Raw genomic sequence first — 13,778 nt, 5'->3', positions numbered from 1 at the left:
GATTTTAAAAATGTAAAACTTAAATTTTTTTTTTAACTTTTCCTTGCTGTCTCTTTTTTCTCTCTCTCTTAATCCAATCTTTCTTTCCCTCTCTTTATTCCTCTCTCTGTACCTGATGTGACATTGAATTCATCCGTTCTAATTTACACTTCCTTCTCAATCCTTGCGCATTTTACAATCCTGATAATCTTATTGTTTAAGGAGATGCACAGTTGCTTGCCCTGGTCACTCAGGTCCCAGATGCCCTGTTTCCCTCACTGCGATGCTATCAGCTTGCACTTTCAGCAACTTGCCACGGAAAAAATGTAAAAACCTAAACGTGTAAGGGCAAGTCTAACTAAGGACAGATGTCATTAGATGCTCTGCCACAGCAAATTATGGCCCATTGTTTTTCAATCATCATCTGATATGAAAAATTCAGCCATGGCCCCATCTGTTCCATCATCATTTGCTTTAGTGTTCTTGGACATGTTCCATCTCTCCTGTTACCTTATTCATTTTCGTATGCTCCAAATTATCTAATGATTTCATTCCTGTCTATTTTCCTCATGACCAAAGATGCATCTCTCAGCCGACTAACTGTCAAAAAGTGATTATATTAAAAGTTTTACTTCTGCTATCACTTCTTTGTTATGATTTAGGGGCTCTACTTCTTTAGTGCTTTGCCTGCAATATATACATGAAAAACAATTTCATTCTTTGCTCTAATTTATTTTGACCACTTTCTTTTTAGCAGCGTTAGTTTTCTATATTTTCCAATCTCCTTTCCCTGTTTTATTGTCTTTTAGAATCATAGAATCATAGAAAGGTTACAGCACGGAAGGAGGCCATTCGGCCCATCGAGTCTACGCCAGCTCTATGCAAGAGCAATCCAGTTAGTCCCACTCCATCGCCTTAAACCCGTAGCCCTGCAAATTTTTTCCTTTCAAGTACTTATCCAGTTACCTTTTGAAGGCCATGATTGAATCTGCCTCCACCACCCCCTCGGGCAGTGCATTCCAGATCCTAACCACTCGCTGTGTAAAATGTTTTTCCTTATGTTATACTTTTCCTTTGGTTCTTTTGCCAATCACCTTAAATCTATGTCCTCTGGTTCTTGATCTTTCCACCAACGGGAACGGTTTCTCTCTACTCTGTCTAGACCCTTCATGATTTTGAATACCTCTATCAAATCTTCTCTCAACATTCTATGTTCCAAGGAGAACAACCCCAGCTTCTCCAGTCTATCCACATAACTATAGTCCCTCACGCCTGGAATCATTCTAAGGCCTTCACATCTTTCCTAAAGTGCGGTGCCCAGAACTGGACACAATACTCCAGTTGTGGCCGAACCAGTGTTTTATAAATGTTCATCATGACTTCCATACTTTTGTACTCTGTGCCTCTATTTATAAAGCTCGGGATCCCGTATGTTTTTTTAACCACTTTCTCAACTTGCCCTGCCACCTTCAACGATTTGTGGACATATATCCCCAAATCTCTCTGTTCCTGTACCCCTTTTAGAGTTGTGCCCTTTAGTTTATATTGCCTCTCCTCATTCTTCCTACCGAAATGTATCACTTCGCATTTTTCTGCGTTAAATTTCATCTGCCAAGTGTCTGCTCATGCCACCAGCATGTCTACATCCTCTTGAAGTCTAACACTATACTCCTCACTGTTTACTACCCTTCCAAGTTTTGTGTCATCTGCAAATTTTGAAATTGTGCCCTGTACACCCAAGTCCAAGTCATTAATATATATCAAGAAAAGCAGTGGTCCCAGCACCGGCCCCTGGGGAACACCACTGTACGCCTCTCTCCAGTCTGAAAAACAACCGTTCATCACTACTCTCTGTTTCCTGTCACTTAGTCAATTCTGTATCCATGTTGCTACTGTCCCCTTTATTCCATGGGCCGCAATCTTGATGATAAGCCTACCCTGCAGCACTTTATCAAATGCCTTTTGAAAGTCCATATACACCACATCAACTGCATTGCCCTCATCTACCCTCTCTGTTACCTCATCAAAAAACTCGATCAGGTTAGTTAAACACAATTTGCCTTTAACAAATCTGTGCTGGCTTTCCCTAATCAATCCACACTCGACCAAGTGACTGTTTATTCTGTCCCAGATTATTGTTTCTAAAAGCTTCCCCAACACTGAGATTAAACTGACTGGCCTGTATTTGCTAGGTTTATCCTTACATCCTTTTTTGAACAAAGGTGTAACATTTGCAATTCTCCAGTCCTCTGGCACCACCCCCATATCTACGGATATTTGGAAAATTATGGCCAGTTCCTCTGCAATTTCCACCCTTATTTCCCTCGGCAACCTAGGATGCATTCCATCCGGACCAGGTGACTTATCTACTTTAAGCACAGCTTCCCTTTCTAGTACCTCTTTTTTATCAATTTTTAGCCCATCCAGTATCTCAACTATATTTTCCTTTACTGAGACTCTGGCAGCATCTTCTTCCTTGGTAAAGTCAGATGCAAAGTACTCATTTAGTACCTAGGCCATCCCCTCTGCCTCCATGATCTCCTTTGTGGCCCCTAATCAGCTCCACCTCTCCTCTTACTACCCGTTTACTATTTATATGCCTGTAGAAGACTTTTGGATTCCCTTTTATGTTGGCCGTCAGTCTATTCTCATACTCTCTCTTTGATCCTCTTATTTCCTTTTTCACATCCCCTCTGAACTTTCTATATTCTGCCTGGTTCTCATTTGTGTTATTGACCTGACATCTGTCGTACGCCCCTTTTTTCCATTTCGTCTTACTTACTATCTTTTCTGTCATCCAGGGAACTCTGGCTTTAGTTGTCCTACCTTTCTGCCTCATGGGATGTGCCTAGACTGTACACAAACCGTCTCCTCTTTAAAGTCCGCCCAGTGTTCAATTACAGTTTTGCCTGCCAATCTTTTATTCCAATTTAACTGGGCCAGATCTGTTCTCATCCCATTGAAATTGGCCCTCCTCCAATTGAATATTTTACTTTAGAGTGGTCCGTGTGCTTTTCCATAGCTATTCTAAACCTTATGATACTATGATCACTGCTTGTTTATACAATCATAGAATTACAGAATTATACAGTGCAGAAGGAGGCCATGTGGTGTATCACACCAGTGCCAGCTCTCCCTACTTAGTCCCATTCCCCTTACCCTTTTAAACATTTCTTTTTCAAATATTTACCCACTTACCTTTTAAAAGCTGTTATGGATTCTGCTTCCACCATTGTTTCTAGTAGGTTATCTATATCCTAACGACCTTCTGTATAAAAAAAAACTTAATCTCTATCTTTGTACTTTTGGTGATGATCTCTTAACTTCCCTGTTTAATTGTTCAATTTGAAGCTCAATATTAACCTGCAATATGGCATGCACTTAAATTACACCCCACTCAGACAGAGCCTTAAAGGCATTCAATTTTTGCTTTGTTTGCATTTTTTTTCTTTAATGTATTTTCCCAATTTATTATCCAGTTTTGTCTCTTGCAGCTGTAAAATCGGATTTTCTGAAGTCTGGTAAATTGCTTTATTATGGTTTGTTTCTGTACCCATGCCATGGTAGCAGATCTAGTTCTATATGATTAGTGGTGTTCAATTATTCCCCTTCTCTAAATTTTCCACTGTATCATGGCTACAAGAGCAGGGCAGAGGCTGGGTATTCTATAATAAGTGGCTCACACCCTGACCCCTCAAAGCCTATCCATCATCTATAAGGCTCATGTCAGGAGTGTGATGGAATACTCATTACTCACCTGCATGGATGTAGTCACAGCAACACTCAAGAAGTTCAACACCATCCAAGACAGAACATGATCCATACCCCAGAACTCAATGTCCATCCTCTCCACCACCAGCACACTGTGCCTGCAGCATGTGCAATCTACATGTTGCACGGCAGCAACTCACCAAGGTTTCTTCAACAGCAGCTCCCTCCTCTATGACTTCTATCTCCAAGAAGGACAAGATCAGTAATGTTGTGGAAATAACATTACCTCCAAGTTCCCCATCAAATGATAAACTATCCAAACTTGAGCATATACCACCTCTCCTTCTTTGTTGCTGAGTCAATATCCTGGAATTACCTACCTAACACTATTATGGGAGCACTGCCACCACAAGACTGCAGTGGTTCAAGGAGAAGGCTCACCAGCACCTTCTCAGGGCAACTAGGAATAATCAATAAATGTGGCCTTGCCCACGTTGCCCACATCCCGAAAAAAATAAAAACAACTACTAACCAGTCCTTCAATGTGTGAACTATAACAAATGACAAGATTTGCATCCAAATTTGTCTAATAGGATGTTTATACGGTAGATTTTCCTGATTAAAGTCATCGATGAATTTCATCAACTGTAGGAGACTGTTCTCCTGTCACTCTGCAGAATGGGCATGTAATTGGCAAACACATTTCGATATAGATAAGTGTGAGGTTGTGCATTTTGGTAGGAGGAATAAGGAAGTCACATACTGCTTGGATAAAAGAGTTTAAATGGGGTAATGGAGCAAAGGGATCTTGGGGTACAGATACACAAATTACTAAAAGTAGCGACACAGGTTAATGAGGCCATATAAAAGTCAAACAAAGCACTGGGATTCATTTCTAGAGAGATAGAATTGAAAAACAGAGAAGTTATAAAACCTTGTATAGAACCTTGGTTGGACCACACTTGGAATATTGTGCACAGTTCTGATCTCCATATTATAAAAAGGATATAGAGGCATTGAAGAAGGTGCAAAAAAGATTCACAAGAATGATACAAGTACTGAGAAGATATACTTATCAGGAAAGGCTGAACAGGCTGGAGTTCTTTTCCCTAGAAAAGAGAAGGCTGAGGGGTGACCTGATAGAGGCCTTTAAGGTAATGATAGGATTTGATAGGGTAGATATAGAGAAAATGTTTCCACTTGTGGGGGAGATCAAAACTAGAGGTCATAAATATAAACTAGTCACTAATAAATCCAATGGGGCACTCAGGAGAAACTTCTTTACCCAAAGAATGGTAAGAATGTGGAACACACTATTACAAGGAGTAGTTGAGGCAAATAGCATAGATGCATTTAAGGGGAAGTTAGATAAACACATGAGGGAGCAAGGAATAGAAGGTATTGCTGATAAGGTTAGATGAAGAGGGGTGGGAGGAGGCTCGTGTGGAGTATAAACGCCGGCATAGACCAGTTGGGACGAATGGCCTATTTCTTTGCTGTAGAGTGAGAATTTGGAACTCCCTCTTTCTACTATAGTGGTGGTGAGAGAATATGTGTTTTCCTGAAGAGACTCTCATAATAAGGGAAAAATTATTTTGGTGGTAGTCGTCATTTTTCAAAAAATGGAGGTTTATGCACATTGCTGCTCTTTTCATGGCAGTGTGCTCAAGCTTTATGTACTTTATTTTGGCAAGCAACACTGACGTTGCATGACTTTATATAAACTTCAATATACAACAAGATTGTGGAGGTCATTAATCCATCCTCAATGTACTTCAAAGAATGAAGGACAGCAAAATGGACTACTCTCCATTAGCATACAGCTTTGCAGCAAAAATCCATTGATATAAGAGGAACAGTGGCTTATTAACAAAAATAATTTCATTCCTTTATACAACAAATAAACAATATGGATTTTATTGTATTAGTAAAATTATTCCTGCTCCTTGGTTACCATTTTGATTATCGTCCTTAATGTAAACGAATACCCAAAGGAATGTATCAGTTCTGACGGGTGCATTTTGAGAAATGGTGCATTGATGTTGATATCATATTAGACATAGTAAAAAACTGTAAGGAAATAAACGTGAGCATAAATTAAAAGACATCAGTTTTGTTTGGGGAAAACACTAGCCCCAAATTTCTCCTGGCCCCACTCTGCTGCTATAAATATGGTGGAGCAGATTTTCCGCCCACCCAAAAGTTGCACCAATGATGCATGCCATCCCACTTCCTGAGGCCAGAGGTATTTAGATATTTTAGGCAGGGGTTCATGCATTTGCAGCTCAGCTGGGGCTCCCATCTTAGGTGTGGGAGGTGGAGATTCATTGCTATCCCTACATTGCTATAGCGGAAGTGGGCCCAGAAACAAGAGGCATCTGCAATTAAAAACTGAAGAATGCTGCCACTTTCGCTGGAGATTGGTTTGCAGATAATAATCTGTGATCAGTTCTTTTGGTAAAATAGGCCAGGAAATTCTCTGAGCTGCTCCTACTTTGCCGGCGTTACTTCGGCAGAAGTGTGGCGCTGCACTTTCGGCAAAATAACACCAGCTCTGAGAAATTTCCTGGCCATAGTGTTTTAAATTTTGAAATGCCTCCCCTTCTCCACCTCCCGCACCCTTTAGCGACACTGGATGCCACAGCCACACAGTGTCCCTGGTACCCAGCATATGCTACAGCACAAATGACGAGAAAGACGCTCTATCATGTATTTCCTTCGCTTGCATGGCATTATAACACCCCTGCCCATTTGTGGCGTATAATGCACCCATTCCCACCCCCAGAGGAATTGGGTTCTGCCCCAAATTCCACCACCTGCCCACATTACATTATTTTTGCACCCCAGGACCACAGAATTTTGGGCCAATTGCTTTTCAGTGAGATAAATAATGGAACTCTAATATCCTCAGAGTCTACTGAGGCAGTAGCATAAATCACCAAATACAGCATTTATTAGAGAAAAAGAATCTACGGATTTAATATAATTACATTGTTAGTATCTTTTAAACTTCATGAGATTAAATAAGAAAAATATTTTAAATATACCAACACTTGCTGTTATTGGTATTTTGTAAAATTAAGTCTATAAATTAGACATTTTTAAAATACTTCTAGAAGGCTTTATAGTTTTGCATTAATGTTTAAATTATTGAAGCCAAACGGTTTAATAGTATAATAATATATTTCCAACTGTGAAAACATAAGTAACACATTAGAGATCCACTGAGCTGTGCTACAGAGATTTAGGATGAGGATGAGGGCTTGAAGAAATAATTGTCCACTCTCAACTGTATAAATGAGGTGAGGTGTAGAGTGCCCATCTCTCCCTCTATTTCCTACCCATATCCTCCTCGTTCCCTCTCCCAGCCCATCTCATCCATGAGATTTATCTCCTGCTCCTGACTACGCATATTTCCTTCCTAGTTCCCATGCTGGCAGACTGTCCCTATCCAAAACTGCTATTATGATCCCGCTCCTCAATAAACCCACTGTTGACCTCTCTATTCTCACTAACTACCGCTCCATGTCCAACTTTCCTTTCCTCTCCAAGGTCCTTGAACTTCTTGTTGTCTTGCAGCTCCATGCCCATCTCTCCCACAGCTCCCTGTTTGAATTCCCCACCATCAGAGATGCCAGTCTTCAGCCAATTCGATTCACTCCACATGATATCAAGAAACGGCTGAGTGCACTGGACACAGCAAAGGCTACAAATGCGATAACATCCCGGCTGTAGTGCTGAAGACCTGTGCTCTAGAGTTAGCTGCGCCTCTAGCCATGCTGTTCCAGTACAGCTACAACACTGGCATCTACCCAATAATGTGGAAAATTGCCCAGGTATGCCCTGTCAACAAAAAACAGGACAAATGCAACCCGGCCAATTACCGCCATATCAGTCTACTCTCAATCATCAGCAAAGTGATGGAAGGAGTCATCGACAGTGCTATCAAGCGGCACTTACTCACCAACAGCCTCCTCACCGATGCTCAGTTTGGGTTCCTCCAGGACCACTCAGCTCCAGACATTATTACAGCCTTAGTCCAAACATGGACACAAGAGCTGAATTCCAGAGGTGAGGTGAGAGCAACTGCCCTTGACATTCGACCGAGTGTGACACCAAGGAGCCCTAGTAAAACATAAGTCAATGGAGATCAGGTGGAAAGCATTCCAGTCTACTCTCCAATATCACCTGGCACAAAGGAAGATGGTTGTGGTTGTTGGAGGCCAATCATCTCAGTCCCAGAACATTGCTGCTGGTGGGAGATTCGGCAGTAGTGATGCCATTGAATGTCAAGGGGAGGAGGTTAGACTCTCTCTTATTGGAGATGGTCATTGCTTGGCACTTGTGTGGCGTGAAGGTTACTTTCCACTTATCAGTCCAAGCCTGGATGTTGTCCAGGTCTTGTTGCATATGGGCATGGACTGCTTCATTGTCTGATGAATTGCAAATGGAGGTGAACAGCCCCATTTCTGACCTTATGATGGAGGGAAGGTCATTGACGAAGCAGCTGAAGATAGTTGGGCCTTAGATGCCGGCTGTATTCAGGGGAGCCTAATTTCGGGAAAGGGTCCTGAAACATGCATTAGGCCCCTATTTGAATACACAAGGGGCCTAATGCCTGTTTCAGGCACGGAGCCTGGACGCCTATACTTCAGCGAAATGACTTGGATGAAGGAATCGAGAGCTATATATCCAAATTTGCTGATGACACCAAGTTAGGTGACACAGCAAATAGTGTAAATGGGAGCAGAAAGTTGCAAAAGGACATTGATAGATTAAGTGAGTGGGCAAAACTGTGGCATATCGAGTTCAATGTAGGGAAGTGCGAGGGTCATTCACTTTGGACCCAGGAAAGATCAGAGTATTTTCTAAATAGTGAGAATCTAAGAACTGTGGAGGAGCAGAGAGATTTAGGGGTCTATGTACAGAAATTACTAAAAACTAGTGGACAGGTACAAAAAATAATTAAAAAGGCTAATAGTATGTTAGCCTTCATTTCAAGGGGGCTGGAATACATAGGGATAGAAGTTATGCTACAGTTGTACAGAGCTCTGGTTGGACAGTATCTGGAGTACTGCGTTCAGTTCTGGGCAGCACACCTCAGAAAGGTTATTTTGGCTTTGGAGGGGGTGCAGCACAGATTCACCAGAATGATACCGAGGTTTAGAGGGTTAAGTTATGAGGACAGGTTGCATAAACTAGGCTTGTAATACCTCAAGTATAGAAGATTAAGGGGTGATATAATTGTGGTGTATAAGGTGATTAAAGGATGTAATAGGGTAGATAGAGACAAACTATTTCCTCTGGTGGAGGAGTCCAGAGCAAGGGGGCTTAAACTTAAAATTCGAGCTAGGCTGTACTGGGGTGATGTCAGGAAGCTCTTCTTTACACAAAGAGTAGTAGAAATCTGGAACTCTCTTCCCCCAAAAAGCTGTTGAGGCTAGGTCAGTTGAAAATTTCAAAACTGAGATAGATAGAATTTTATTAGATTAGGGTATTCAGGCAGGTAAATGGAATTAAGATACAGATCAGCCAATAGCATAGATGAAGTAGGGTGGGAAGAGGCTCGTGTGGAGTATAAACACCGGCATAGACCAGCTGGGCCGAATGGCCTGTTTCTGTGCTGTAAATTCCATGATCTAATTGAATGGCGGAGCAGGCTCGGGTGCTGAATGGCCTACTCCTGTTCTTATGTTCCTTTATAAATGGTGCCCAGAACTCCAGATACTGTCTAACCAGAGCTCTGTACAACTGTAGCATAAATCCCATCCCTTTGTATTCCAGCCCCCTTGAGATGAAGGCTAACATACTATTAGCCTTTTAAATTATTTTTTGTATCTGTCCACTAGTTTTTAGTGATTTCTGTGGAAAATGTGTGCGCACGTGCCCGCCATATTGGATGCTTAGGCTCTCATTTTGTGCATATATAATGGGCGGGGCATCAATTAATTTCTAGCCCCTCTTCTTTTCAGTATGGCTTGAGTTTGTCCCTCGTGTTCAAACAGCTTTTAGCTATGGGTAGCATTACAGATATATTTCCAATCTGTATTTGATGCCTAAATACAACCATGCAGCTATTTAAACATTCTAATCTAGCAGTTTTCACCAGTAACAGAAAAATGACCCTTACCAAGCAAATGAATCCATCTCCGCAATTTGAGGCAGGGCCTTTGACCACGACTTTGGGCAGATGGGGGTTCCACTCTGCTGCACTTGCACCTGCCGAGTGGGACCCCTGGAATCAGGCCCTTAGTACTTATAGAGCAACTTAAGAGTTAGAGTGTAATACCAGAGGAGAATGTAGAAAGTCATTGGTAGAGATAAATATTCAAAAGAATATTGTATTAAAAACGTTAATGGCATCAAAAGTGGAAAAGCCAACAATCCCAGTGGTACACATCCCAATAGAGGTAAAAGGATGTTTTTTGGATTGGCAGGACCTCTTGTTTTCCATTTACGTAAATAATTTGGACATAGGCACAAGAGGAATGAATGAATGATGCTTTGGCTTTTCTTACTGGAACAAATAAATATAAGAGAAAAGCTAATTATAAAAGGCTTTGAGTGTGTAAACAGTGCAAGATTGTTTTCAGTGGTTGGTGAATCAGCAACAAGAGGGCACAGACTAGGCCCTATAAGTCAAAGTATAAAGGGCAAGTTCGAAGAAATTTTCTCATACAGAGGATCATGAGGACAAATAAAGGACAAATACAGTAAGTGGCTATTGGGGAAAATTCTATAAAATAATTTTAAATGAATTTGATAGGTATTTAAAAAAGGAAAAATTATAAAAAGACACATGGAAAGGGCGTTAGATTAGATAGCTTCAGTTGAAGAGCTCGCAATGGCAAAGAGGTAATGGGCCAAGTGGGCTCCTTCTGTGTTGTAATTTCTATGATTCTAAGAGATCAAAATAAGGAGTAAAAAGATAGAGGTGAAGTGGGCCATCTAGTATTTTCGCAGTGAGTGGTGGGGGATTTGTACCATGAACCTTCAGGTTGATGGCAAAACTCAACACCTAATCATCGAACTACACAAACCAGTTGTTAAATAAGCCAATTGCTCAACAGTTGCTGACAGTCATACAGACAAGACTATTGCAGTGAAAATCAGTAATCTCAAAACTTGTATGTTGTGCTCAAATTAATATGGTTTATCGTTAACCTTTAGAAAGAGTAAGTGAATGAGTTACATCAACTCAATATATCTGTAGTCCTTTTAGGAGTATAGTAGCATTCCAGCAACAAAAAATTAAATGTAACATGTTTTCAATTTTGTATTTTATTCAGCAAATCACAGAAATTTCCCATAGTCCCATCACTTTAATCAAAGTGGAAAATATTGAAGAGTCCAAATAATAGTCACAGAATATTAGATTTCTAGATGTTAAATGCACATTCATGCATATTTTCAATCATGCCATGGAAATTCTGTACTTAAGTACTTAAACAATATATCACTAATCCAATAACTATTACTAATCACTGTTATAAATAAAGAATTTGCATGAATAGTAAAATGTGGTGTAGTAACCTATATTTATGGCCTAAGTTTCTGATATATTTATAGGATTTATAAATTTATTTAGTTGATGGGCCAAATGGCCGTTTCTTTTTCCAGGCTTTCTTATTCTTATACTGGCCTTTCTTTACGTTAACTTAGTCATCCAGGCATTTGTCATAACCAGGCTAGCCATAGACACTACTTCACCATCTCGTTCAGCCAGCTGCTGCAGCTGTCTACCCTTTGTCACTCTTTCATTCAGAGATTCCTCTACACAGTCCCATCATCTCAGATTTACCCAACTAGATACTAACATCAAACACCATCTTCTTCACATCCCTTGTCTTCCCTCTTTCAGAGCGTATTCCATAGGACATCAAAAGTAATTCCTTGCTGGTAGCAGCCCTCAGGTAAGTCCTGGGAGGTGATTGGGGGGGGGGGGGGGGGAAAGAAGAATGGGAGGACTGCAGCCATGGGCTCACAGCAGCCCTCAAGAATGCTGTGGAGCTGGGAGGAGCACCCCTGATCCTCCCAGCTCTATAGGAAGGTAAGTAAAAATGCAACATACTTTTTGGTGGCGGCCGCTTTTTAGGCCACAGCAATCCCACCTACACCTGCTCCATTCATTGCTGACCACTGTTGCTGAGGAGCCCTTAAACAGGCATTAGATTCCTTGTTAGTATATGCAAGGGGCCTAACGCCTGTCTAAGGCCTGAAAACCGTCCCAACCTTCCAAGGCCAATATGGTGTCAGAAGCATTTCAGGTGTCCTTGGGGCGCAGGACATAGTCCAGAGAAATTGGTCATTTTAGCCCTTGTGTTCAGCCTGGAAACCTGGTACAATGAGGACCAATTTCTACTCCTACATCTCGATATCCCTTTTAACCGTTTCCTTCTCATTGCTAAGCTTACAACCACTCAGCTACATAAACACTTTCCTACAATACCTCACCATTAATCTCTCTTTTCTTTACTCTTTTTGCATCTTTCTGTGCTCTTCATCCTACTGTGCTTTGTGTAATTATGTTGTTGACCACTGATGGTCATACCTGAGTTCCTGTCAACTACACAGCTAGACCCTGGAGGTAAAGAGAAGAAAGTCAGTGTTACAAGTGCCCAAATCTCAGAGGCTTAAAATTGATATCTGCAATAAAAAAAATGTAATATATTTTTCATAATTGGCGCTTAAGAAAAATTAGCAGTGGGCTTCTTTAGTTATATATCAGTAAAAACAATGTTGATAGATTTAGCCTCTTAATCCAGGTGCTGCAATTTGTACTGTTACATTTCTTCTTTATTTTACATGTGAAAAGGTTGCATGTGTGGTACATAACTTTAAGGGAAGACATACACTAAATGAAAAACTGCAGACTGACAACGTGACCAACATGCCTTTGCTCACTCTACCACGTGTGGAAAGTCCATTAGGAAAATTAAGTGCTGCACAGGTAAGTTACTAGAATATTCTTTTTCAAAATAAAGTAAAACATGCATTTAGCATTTGTTACCTTCTCCAGGATGGCATGTTTTCTATTTAACTGTATTTTTTTTAAGCAAGAGCGCCTCTCTTCCCAAGTCCATGGGAGTCTTTACCATTAAAGCTCAGATTGACACATTAGACACTGGAAGCAGTGTGTTATTGAAGAATCTGGGTGTGCTCCCCACCCCTATCCCTCCAGTAATACTCAGCAGGATCTCCTGCCAACAGCACTAGAGGTTTATTGAGATGGAATGGCATCACAGCTTTGGATAGGGATTCTGGCAAAGGATGAAGTTCTATTATATTCATAAAAATCAGCAAATGCAGTGGATCCAGGGTAAGGGCCCCAGTTCACTTTCTGTTAGTACAATGTCAATAGGAACCAAACATTTGGGTCAATAATCAAGAAAAATGGCACTTCATAAGGCCTTGAAGGGGTGGAGGTCTGTAAGGGTTTTCAGAACAACGTTGAGACTTAGTTGTGGAGCAGGCCTGCGTTAGGTAGATTGTCTAGGAAGCATGTCCTCCCGGCTCCACGTTACTCCAGTCCGTGATTGCCCCTCCCTCCCGTTCTCCTTCCACTTATCTGAAGGCCGCTGCTGGTGGTCCAAAATTGGATCCCTTGACATGGGCGAGCTGCCTCTGGAGGCAACTCACCTGAAATATTAAGATTAGGCCCGAGGATCAATTTCAGGCACGTGCCACCTGATTCATGCCCGAAAATGGGCGTGAACCAATTTATCCCCCCATCTTTCCTTGAGCAATGAGGAATAGGTTATTTAGGTATAATAGAGACTGACCTCCAGACAGGGTTTGAGAAAAGGATGATAAAGGTGATCCTCTGCAGTGCATTTTTGTTGTTTCACCAATACTCTGTCATCTTCTATACTGCTGGCTTGCATTGACCAGTCCCAAGTAAACATTAAAAATGCTGTTGTGAAGATCCACCGAAATAACCACAAAGGAAAAGTTCATTTAAATCTAAATTTATGCCTAGGGTTACACTCTGATGTCTAAAGTGGCTTAGAATCATGCTTAAATAATAAATGACTGAATTTAAAGATACAGCCGCAGCCCAGCTACCAGCAGTAATAGGCATACAATTT

At 41.1% G+C, this 13,778-nt stretch overlaps 1 protein-coding gene across 1 annotated transcript in view; it reads left to right on the top strand.

The window, feature by feature from the left end:
- Positions 1-13,778, top strand: part of LOC137325180 (phospholipid phosphatase-related protein type 5-like) — a 122,707-nt gene that overhangs the window by 80,935 nt on the left and 27,994 nt on the right. Inside the window, exon 5 of the mRNA XM_067989981.1 lies at positions 12,506-12,640. Coding sequence (XP_067846082.1) covers positions 12,506-12,640 — 135 coding nt within the window. The remainder of the gene's footprint in view (positions 1-12,505; positions 12,641-13,778) is intronic.

This window comes from Heptranchias perlo, chromosome 9 (genome assembly GCF_035084215.1).
Source record: "Heptranchias perlo isolate sHepPer1 chromosome 9, sHepPer1.hap1, whole genome shotgun sequence".
In the NCBI taxonomy this organism is placed as follows: domain Eukaryota; kingdom Metazoa; phylum Chordata; class Chondrichthyes; order Hexanchiformes; family Hexanchidae; genus Heptranchias; species Heptranchias perlo.
Note: the sequence above shows the minus strand (reverse complement) of the source record. Positions and strands in the feature narration are given on the sequence as shown.